The 11,525-nt window shown below is 37.0% G+C and overlaps 2 protein-coding genes across 2 annotated transcripts; both read right to left on the bottom strand.

Moving 5' to 3' along the window:
• Window positions 1-1,486: 1,486 nt before the first annotated feature.
• On the bottom strand, window positions 1,487-3,160 carry LOC144436818 (medium-chain acyl-CoA ligase ACSF2, mitochondrial-like). The gene has a single exon (XM_078125676.1). The coding sequence runs from the start codon at window positions 3,158-3,160 to the stop codon at window positions 1,487-1,489; it is 1,674 nt and encodes a 557-aa protein (XP_077981802.1).
• Window positions 3,161-8,834: 5,674 nt separating this feature from the next.
• LOC144436816 (medium-chain acyl-CoA ligase ACSF2, mitochondrial-like) lies at window positions 8,835-10,334 on the bottom strand. Its single transcript, XM_078125675.1, has one exon. The coding sequence runs from the start codon at window positions 10,332-10,334 to the stop codon at window positions 8,835-8,837; it is 1,500 nt and encodes a 499-aa protein (XP_077981801.1).
• Between the last annotated feature and the right edge of the window lie 1,191 nt (window positions 10,335-11,525).

Below are 11,525 nucleotides of genomic sequence, written 5' to 3'. Positions count from 1 at the left end.
GTGTAGTGTCCCTTGATGCTAAGATAAACAGATCATCCCTTGGCCACCCTAATCAAAATGAAGACAACAACAACAGCAAATATCAAAATATTATGTTGTTCTCAACCAGCCAGTACCACACATATGCCATTCTCACACACTTACATCCCAGTATACAGAAATTCACTTGTTGTCAAAGAAAATGAGGATATTAGGTGTCTGTGAAGTGTTAGTGTGAATTATCCAACAGGCTTGCAATAGAAATAGACCCAAATCAGAAATTATTTGTCAAACAGTATTATTTCCAGCCCTTTATTATTCCTTTATTTCTAATATTTTTTTGAAAGTTTAGATTGATATATAATTGGTATATAATTGGTATATAATTGGTATATATATATTCTTGACTATCAAAATCACAATATTGCCTTTCAACTATATGTTAACAACAATCGACACACTTTTTCTGAATTTATGATTGGTGATGTAAAAACTTAATACGAACTATGATATACTGAAAAATATTATTCCGAAATTTAAAAAAATCGCTAACCCATCTGTAACCTGAATACAACAACGTTAACACTATGATATCGCATAATAGTAAATTTGTCGATAAAAGCTAATTTACTAAATTTAACATAAGGCCTAATAAAAATATTGTGTGGTTCCGGTTACATTCAATTTTAGAATAAGTGGGGTAGGTAGATGTTTTATTTCAATTATATTTATTTTATTTGAATTACATTTTTATTTCAATTATATTTTTTTTCACGTGTCAGTGTCTAGTTCAGGTTTTCCATTGTTTTCCAAATGGTCTCTGTGTTATTTATTTCTTCCTATCAGATATACAGCCATTACAGATTGGAAGAATAGTTTAATATTGTCTTTTGAAGTTGATGTCAATTTCTGCTTCCACTATTTATCGTGAGACTTCACAATTTTTGCGATTTTATTATTTTTTCACGAATACGTAAAAAAAATGTTTAGGGTGGGCAGTCAAAAAATAGGTGGGGTCGGGTAACCCGGAACCAAACGCCTGATTAACAATTAAAATTATTTCATATTAAACCCAAGTTGATGAAAAGTGAAAAAAAAAATGTATTCAAAAAAAATTGTCCAATTATATTATGAGTTAGCATGAAAGAACCATTTTTCTGGAAGAAACGTTTCATTCTTATATGAAATCTAACTATGCTTGTGTCCACATTGTCTGTGAAAACCCTTAAGACATTGTATATATTGTTCATGACTTAAACCATTTCCTTTCTCATGGAATGGTATCATTGAGTATTTCCAAACTCAACAAGTGAGTTCTTTACCTTGTATGTGTCGGCTACATCACTCAGTCTTATCTTGTACACAACACAATAAATCAGATTGTATACTACCAGCATTTCGAAACGTAAAACATTAGATTTTAGACGTATACACACGTTAGGTTGTCACACGTGTCCTGTTAATACCATCTTAGATAAACACATTTGTTTCGGACAGCTTGGTACATTTATTTATTAAGTCCTAGTCTTTCTCTGGCTTTCTTTACAAGCTCTGTACGAAGTATCTTCCCCGTCAGGGTAGAAGGATATGAATCAAAGAAGAGCACATACTTTGGAACAAGGTATTCCTCTAGAATAGGACGTACAAATTCCAAGATCTCATCCTCTGTTGCTTCTTGGTCTTTTTCGAGACAAACACATGCACAGATTTCCTCCACCAGTCGCTCACCTGGTACCGATACAACCTGCGGTAGTTTTACTTTTGGGTGTCGCGTTAGAACTCGTTCTATCTCCAAGGGATATATGTTCCTCCCTCCTTTGATGATGATATCTTTTTTACGACCCATCACATGTAGACATCCATCTTCCTCCATCAGAGATAGGTCACCAGTGTGAAACCAACCACTTCCATCGATATCATCTTTCGTCTTCCCTTCGTCACCTTCGTATCGAAGAAGGATGTAATTAGACCGTATACACAGTTCACCTGTAGTGTAAAGAGGCACAATGTTATCATTGTCGTCAATAATTTTGATTTCCTGGTGATTGACTGGAAGGCCAACTCTATCATACTTCTCATTGTTGTCATTGAAGGTTTGAAAGCCAGCTTCCGTAGACCCAATGAAGTTGAATAGGTTAGGTGTGACACGCTCTCTGACCTTGTCAAGAACCTCTTTTGGAACGATGTTGCCAGCAGTTAAGAGAAGCTCAAGGGAACTAAAGTCATGATTCTGTAATTTTGGATCGTTGATGAAATCAAAAAGATAATGAAACATCAGAAATGAGCAGGTGGCCCGCTCTTGCCGAATCAAATCTGCAACCCTTGATGAATCACATTTAGGTTCTGGTATAATAGCTGTGAACCCCAAAATAACTACCATAACAGTTCCTAAGTCCCCTCCAGAGTGTGCAAATGGATTCGTAGATAAGTAGCGTATGTCGTCTTTGTTCACCATGTCTGCGATGTGTCGTCCAAATGTATGCATATTTTCTACAGAACACCTGTGTGACCTCACAACTGTTTTCGGCATTCCTGTACTCCCGGAAGTGAAAAGCATTGTAATCTCATCATCTTGTTTGACTGACTTCCTGATTATCATTACTTGTTGAAAATCTCTTTCTTCTCCCAATTCAAAAATGTCTACGAAGCGAGACATACCCGCTTTCTCCTCTGCTCCAAGATGAATTATTCTATGAAGAGTTGGAATGTTTTCAGTCTCAATGTATCGTGTTCCAGCTTCAGATAGTTCTGGTACCAATTCCAGCAATACCTTTTCCTGGTCACCAGAACCAATTAACAAAGTAGACACCTTTGTATTGTTGATAAGATATTCCATATACTCTGCATTGTAGCCCTCTACAAATCGGACATACATCATCTTGGTGTAAGCTGTGGCATATTGGGTAAGGATCCATTCATATCGATTTTCAAACCAAATACCAACTCGATCTCCTGGTTTCAGACCCAAGTGGAGAAGGCCCGCCGCCAACTTGATGACATCTTGACGGAGCTGTCTGTATGTGATGCGTTTACTTCCCAACTTAGAGGCAAACACGAACGATTCTTTATCTGGGGAGTTCTCTGCTGAACGATCCAATGCATCACATAATGTCATCCCTGTGAAAGGAATGGACGATGCACTATGAAGATAACTTGTTTTTGGTTTGAAACACCTTGCCATTCTGTGATAATCTTAGTAACCTGTAATAAAGGAGAAAATATAACTAGTTAGCTTTGTTAGTGGGAGTTTTACCCCCCCCCCCCCCACGCACGCACGCACGCACACACACACACACACACACACACACACACACACACACACAACCAACCATCACTTAGCGTTTTAGCACGTGAAATACATTATTCTCATTTGAATGCCAATTAATTATTATTTAATAATTATTAGTGTACTATCTGGGGTAATGCATGTATGCAGTGATATGGATGAATAGTCCCGTCTCATTTTCCCTGTGAATATGAACTTCAACAACTAAGTAATTTGTATTTGTTGACTGTACATACATATTACAATAAGTGAGATGGCAAGAAATTACACCAAATGTGAGTTTTGGTTAACCTGAATAATGAGACAGGTGACTCATCCACATTCACGTCTTGAACTATATATGCCACAATTTCACTCATTGTAATCTCTCCTAGTGACACATTTGTTTTCAGAATAGTATGTGTCACCACGCCTCCAAATGTTGGGATGTCATTATCCATCAACAGAGTATAATAATGTTTCATTTTCTGGTAACAGTATAATGTCATCGTGTTTTCAACATGGTTGCCTCCACATTGAAATTAAAGAAAAAAATGAGAGAACGCCATTGAAGTGTCACAGAGTGGATATTATAAGGGCTTCCCATTTGTAACAGTAATAACCACCAAGAGATTCCAACTTGGGCATTGAGTCGTCGATGGCAGCCAATCAGGTTAAATGTTTGGAGATGTGCTGATGAGATATGCAACTCTGAATGAAATGTTTTAAGGGAAGTAGATGAACAATAAATGAAGTCGAACCCACATTATTCACAGAAAAGATTAAGGAATCCGTAACAACTGTGATTTAGGAAGTAAAGATCAAAGAACCTTTTTAAAATGATTTTTGACCGACGTGCAAGTTGATCAGTGGACAATATTAAAGGTCCAAACATCACCCCTTTTCCATGATCGCGCTCCTATAGTATCAATGGCTAAATGTATACATAAATCAATAATTAAAAACCTATTCGGACGTTGGTGGCGCTATACCAGGTAGTTCTGAAAAAAATTACCACTTTTCACTCGTGCCAGACTAGAGGCTATGCGCGCAACATTTTAGAACCAGACAAAAGACAAGAAATGACCTTAACATTCCAAGACTTGGTGTAAAGTTCATTTCATGACAAATTGAAGGTGAAATACATAAGTATCGAACCATGACATGGTATCCCAATAATAACTGGGAATTTACACAGCAGGTGTGAATTTATACAAAATACAGGCAATGCTCACAGTATATAGTTAGTTATACTCCTCCCAGACTCGTCCCCATTACTTCAACTCTTCTCTCAATTTCATTTAACGGACACTTTACACACGCTTAAGAAGTATCCGAAAACAGATAATCCATGAAAGAAATTAAATGTCTGCAAAAACATTTAACCCATGAATAAAACTGTCCGCATGTCTATGGCATTGTCCCCATTGTGTCAACCAACATAGAGTGTCCTGCCTAAGACTAATTAGAGCGTGAACATGTGTGCTACCACACCTAATTTTACAACTGTCATTCTGTAAAGTGTGACACTGTGTAAAAAAAAATTGCCAATACCCTGGCCTTGTCTTGAACACAGTACTAGTTCTGTACCTATCTATCTATCCAATTAAAGATGTGCTCTATATAACCACTTTTAAGAATATCTCCATATAGGAAGCATAAGGATACTACAGCCTCAGGTTACTCTCCCAAGAGACAGGATTATGTAGTTCACTGTCCACCAACAATTAATTAAAACGTTTTTCAACACAACAAACTACGCCATCTAGCGGTATAACACTATAATATCTATGTCCCCACTTTATACCGCACCTATGCAATTGTTTCTTTTGCATTAGAAGTTGTCTGAGGGTGTGTAATAAATGTCATGTTGCATGTCAGTGAAACACCAAGCCTACATCATTTTAGCCATAAGAACAACGCCAACATCTTTTGACAATTGGCAGGATTGCTATGTTTTTTTTGTGGTGTTGTGGTACAACAAACTTAACAAATCATTTACACTATAGTAATCTGATAAGATGATGGTATCCCCCCCACAAAATAAATAAATAAATAAATAACTATATTTTAAGAGCGAGTTCGGTAGTTCAATGTAGGATAAAAAACACTGAGTTCAACCTTGGAGTAATTATAATTACTTCAAGGTTCAATCGAGCAACCTCTATTAATAATCTTGTACAACTATAGAAACCGTCTCTAATTACGGGCGACATTCACTTTACATCCGGGTTACTACACTGAACTGCATGGCAAAATGAGGATTTACTTGGCGAACTGACCCGGGGCTCAGTGCCGCCAATCCTTAAACAAATGGCGAAACAGGTCTTATATAGGTATAGCGAACAATATGTGGGCGCGCTGAGATGTAGTGGTGTTGTCCGAATAACTAGTATATGTGTTTCCGCCTATCCGAACATTTGACCAATACACATACACATACATGTACAGTATAAAGTCAAACATGGAAATGTACCTTGACCTCAACTTTTTCAGAATGATACCGTCGTCACTGATGCAAACTGACATGCTTGTAGAAAAAAGATGTTGCTTTTACATGCTGACAAAAATCAACAGAACGAAATCCTTACCTTTAAAATGTGATATTACAATTAAAGGGGGGAGAAAATATATGGTCGTATTCAAGGTTCTTCGTATGGCACGTGAGGTATTTGCGCTGTAGTGTCACGTGATACTGTCCTGTTCAATGGTGAGACCTACACAGACGTGTACCATACCCCACTATAAGTACGTGTCCACAAAGCGTGACCTCCTTTTTCCAGTGCCCGTGACCTGTCTACGAGGATCGTCAAATGCACATAAAGAGAAATCATACATGCATCATTACCATTGTGCGCGAGCGTCCTTGGCGCATGAGGGTATTTCATTGTATCTTGATATTTGTCACCTGTGTCAATTATAAGAGACATGTCGACATACACAAACTTTTAATTACACAAACTTTTGATTTGAACAGATATTTAGTATGAATACCATTAGTGTAAACTTTGGGCCGTTCAATATTCCGAACAATACTGGAAGTTTTAGACGGCATACGCATTGATATTGTTGTTTGGGGTGTCGGGCAACTAGCCTTTTACAAACAGTGCAACAAAGTAATCTGGTGACCTGGTTTGCTTTGTGTCAATTCTTTTCTGTGTACGAAGTTCACAATATGTAGATTGCAAAATACGGTACGAGTAGTTTGTCGCAATATACATATACAGTCTGTGGCCTTTATAAGTACACTAAGCAGGTTCGCAAAACAAATGGTGGAGCGTTGGCAAATCAGCTTTTTTGTTTTTAAATTTACTAATGTTTTATTTCGAAAGAAACAAATTACAGACACATAAATGGAAAAATAATACATGGAACCATTTGGGACATCCAAAACAATTGGGGGAAAACCAGTTACAGTGCAGAGGTAGGGAGCAAAATACACTCAAACTTTAAAGTTGTCCCATATTTCAAAAATTTTGGAAAAGTCTTTTCCCTTGGCAATATGCCACTCGATCTTTTTTGCTAGTCTAACAATATTAAACTTTTGATACTTTGCAGTCATAAATAGTCTTTTTTGTAACCAATATGATGTGGTTCAACAGGTGATAAGGGAAGGAAAGTTCGTTTAGCTGACAAGGGTGGTGGAGTTTTTAGGGCAATGCCCCACATATACAGTTACTGTGACAAAAAAACTTCCAGAAAATTGTAGTACAATCACATTCCACATATAAATGAATAAAGGAGAGAGAGAGAGAGAGAGAGAGAGAGAGAGAGAGAGAGAGAGAGAGAGAGAGAGAGAGAGAGAGAGAGAGAGAGAGAGAGAGAGAGAGAGAGAGAGAGAGAGAGAGAGAGATTGACACCCAGACACATTATTAGTATTATTATTATTAACTTTATTGCCATAAGTATAAAATTATACAAAGGAATTCGCTTTGGTTATACGTAGCTCGGTTAAAACACAAACAGTGTGGATATGAATAACTATTAAAAGTGGAAAATATGTACATATACGCTAAAACGCTAAAACAAATCATTTAAAATACGGACTGACAGAGGATAAAAACTGTTATGGATTTAATAGGATAAAAAATATTATAACATAGACAGACAGACATACAGACAGACAGACAGACAGACAGACAGACAGACAGACAGACAGACATACATACATACAGACAGACAGACAGACAGACAGACAGAGATAATCTGAATTATGTTGCACAGATGTAAAGGAACTAAATGCAACGAAGATGTTGTTCGATGCCATTTTTAGTTTCTTTAATGTAAATATGTTCGCCTTATATATAAACAAGATTAGCCCCATCAGAATTAATCTGAATTTCCCATTTGTAAATCAGTACAAACATATAATAATTACTTTAGTACATTAATTACATCTCCTGTCTATCACAAACATTGTGTTTCTATTGGACATTCGATTCTCAACATTACATATTACAATCAAGTAGTCGAACGCCAATTTGGTACTATTTTAGATCATCTATTAAACTATAAAACTTAGAAAATACTTGTCTATATGAATTTCAAAACACTAAGCAATGATAACTTTCAATTCAAATATAAACATTACGCTGTATAATATTTTACCCATAAGTCCCTCTGATTTGCACTCTCACAGGCACTCTTCTATTCAAACAAAATTTCACCAGTATATAGGGGTTCGTGAAAACCTTTCAGTCATTTTCGAATCGTACTTTTGTCAATATTGTCAGTGATGAGTATCTGAATACCCATTTTTATCTTGTCACATATATTTCTTGAATAGCTTGCAGAATATTTGCGACGAAATTAACGAAATATTTGCACCTGTAGTGACTTCAAACCAAAGATAATAAATTTCTCTAGTAATAATAAAAGCAATTTATATGTATTGTCAAAACTGTATGTATATAGACCGACTATCCAACCTAGTGATTATAATTACTTGACGCTGGAAATCATTTTTTTTTTTGAAAGGTCATGTTTCTTTTAGATTTTGGCACATTTTTATTTAAAAATTGCTTTGTTCTTAATCGTACTTACTATATGTACAATGTTAAGAAATATTGCTTATCTCGGAAGTTATGAAATAAGGAACATCTGATCATACAAATGTGAGACAATTGTGGGTACAATAGTGTAGAGTGGCAGCATACCGGTACACGTCTGGTAAAATTATGTCAGAAGCTAAGACACATGATGCCTGTAAATGGTTAATGCCGAGAGCAGTTTTGTGTATACAGTCCTTCACGTCTTACTGTAACATTTCTTGTAAATACCTGTATATCTATCAAACCCACATTTTCCAACAAGTTATAAGACTTCAGCTAACAAGTCAGTGCTATGTCAAAGTCAATGGTATTGCAAAGAAAATAGTGCCTGATGGATATACCTTTCTGTATCTTGAATAGTTAACTTATCGTGATAGACAAGAAATAGTCACTGTGTTACATTCTGAGTATATGAGTTGTCTTGTTTGACATACGATTCTCTGTGTTTGCTCATTCTCAGACTGCTTTTTAGTTATTATAACTATAATTATGAACTATAATAATAACCCAACAGAAATCTGTTTTCCACTTTACCCTTTTCACATAGCCGTGTAATGTGATGACTCAACAAGACCTAGTCTTTCGAGGGCTTGCTTTGCAAGCTCCTTTCGAAAAATCTTCCCGGTTGGGGTTAATGGAAATGATTCGAAGAACAGTACATATTTTGGTACAAGGTATTCCTCCAGCATGGGACTCACGAATTCCAATATCTCATCATCCGTGGCTGTCTGGCCAATTTCGAGACAAACACATGCACATATTTCTTCGACAAGTCGTTTATCTGGAACTGACACAACCTGAGGTAGCTTTACTTTGGGATGCCTCATAAGGATTCTCTCTATCTCCTGAGGGTAGATATTCTTACCTCCTTTGATAATGATATCTTTTTTACGAGCCATCACTTGTACGCACCCATCTTCCTCCATTAGACAAAGGTCGCCAGTATGAAACCAACCACTTTCGTCAATGTCTTTATCTTTCCTTTCGTCACCTTCGTATCTGAGAAACATGTACGGAGATCTTATACACAGTTCGCCTGTGGTTTCAAGAGGCAGTGGGTTACCGTTGTCACCTACGATTTTAATTTCTACATGATCGATTTGATACCCAGCCTTCATAAACTTATCCGGGTTAAAGTTAAAGGTAGAAGGTCCTGCTTCTGTTGATCCAAAATGGTTAAAAACATTAGGTGTGATGATCTGCCTGGCCTTATCAAGAAAATCTTTCGGGACGATATTGCCACCGGTAAGGAGACATTCTAGGGAGCTAAAATCACGCCCATGTAGTCTTGGTTGATTGACCAAATCATAAAGGTGATGAAACATCAACATCGTTACGGTTACTCGTTCCTTTTGGATCGAATCTGCTATCATTGATGCATCCGTTATACCTGGATCTAGTACAATAACTGTGTATCCCCAAATTACCCCCATGACACTTCCGAATTCTCCACCAACATGTGCGAATGGGGATACAGACATAATACGTACTTCTTTGTTTGTCACTTCTGTTATGAGTCGACCACATGTATAAAAGCATTCTACAGGACATCTGTGTGTCCTTACAACTGCTTTTGGCATGCCTGTGCTTCCAGAAGTGAAAAGTATTGCCACTTCATCATCTTGTTGGACCGATTTCCTGATTTCCATTACTTTCTGAAGATCAGCTTCATTTCCCTTCTCCAAAACATCGTCGAATCGATACATGCCACCTATCTCTTCCAGAGCTAAGTGAATGATTCTATGCAGATTTGGGACGTTCTCTGCTTCGACGTACTGTGTTTGATCTTTAAATACGAGTGGTATCATTTCCTTCAATACCCTCTCCGGGTTTCCAGACCCAATGAACAAAGTAGACACCTTTGTTTTGTTGAGAAGATATTCCATATATTCAACAGTGTAGCCAACCAGAAAACGGACAGATACCATCCTCACGTAAGCAGTTGCATATTGTGTAATAAGCCATTCATATCGATTTCCAAACCAAATACCAACCAGATCTCCTGGTTTCACACCCAAGTGGAGAAGACCGGCCGCCATATTGATTACGTCATGGCGAAACTGCAGGAACGTGATGCGTTTGTTACCCATTTTAGAAGGGAATATAAAAGCTTCTTTGTCAGGAAAGTTCTCTGCTGCTCTATCCAATACATCACATAACGTCATCCCTGTATAAGGAACAGCTGATGCATTGTGGAGATAGCTTGTTTTTGGTTTGAACAACCTTGACATTTTGTGAAGCAGTTTAACCTTTGAAAGAAAATGAAAAGAAAGATTATAGATGTGAAATGTATTTGTTTATGTAAATGTTTACATCTTTTCAATTCAGAATACACAGAATCATGAGTTCGTACTAGAGAGATGTCATCAATGCAAAGAATCTAAAATATATTTCAAAGCTTGAGGTCATGTTCAAGTAGCACACATCTTTACCGTACACTGTTCTGTTTGTCATTCCTCTGTGCGTGAATGTCAGACCGTTCATAGTCAGAAAATATCATGGATATATGAAGCTGTATTAAAACGGCACTAACTGCGACCGGAACGTTTTTTGGATTATATATGTTCTGTTAGATAAAACAACTTACTCGTAATATCGTGCACCCTGAATAGTATTGAGTCACCTGTGGTTGCAAGAGGTTTTTTTTGTAGCTGTATACATTATATGGTGCAATAAATAAATCAAATGAAATAGATTTTGGGTCCGTACTCAAAAATCAGCGCCCTCAACGGTGACTGATTTCAAACTGTTGCCGCACTAGTTACGGATAATGTCGACTACTAATTAACGTGTACAATGTCTAATTATTGGTATTTTATCCATTTTTTTTAAAAAAGAGGAGATTATGGTTGTCTGATTGAAGATTATTACTACAGTAACAGTGCTAAAGACTGAAATTTGTCACTACTCCAGCTACAGATAATTTTGAATCACAATTAATAGATACAATGTCTTTAAAAAAAATAATTGATCATTTTTTAATGAATGCATATTTGCGGTGAAAAAAGGTCCCAGTTGCAGGTGATGCGAGTTGTAGAGTTGAACGGTATAAGTATGGATAGCTCAGACGTTACACTCTAGCACTCACACTCTCTTACTCTCGTACGGGATCGTTCAGGTCCAAGTCGGGAATTAGTCACAACTGAGAAGATATTTCGGCTTGCCAGAATCACCTATCCGAGTGCTTCTCTCCCCTCCTCTCCTCCCCTGATTCTGGATGTTTTATTCTC

Source organism: Glandiceps talaboti, chromosome 6 (genome assembly GCF_964340395.1).
Source record: "Glandiceps talaboti chromosome 6, keGlaTala1.1, whole genome shotgun sequence".
Taxonomy (NCBI): domain Eukaryota; kingdom Metazoa; phylum Hemichordata; class Enteropneusta; family Spengelidae; genus Glandiceps; species Glandiceps talaboti.
The sequence above is the reverse complement of the archived record's forward strand: the minus strand, read 5'-3'. Positions and strand labels throughout refer to the sequence as shown.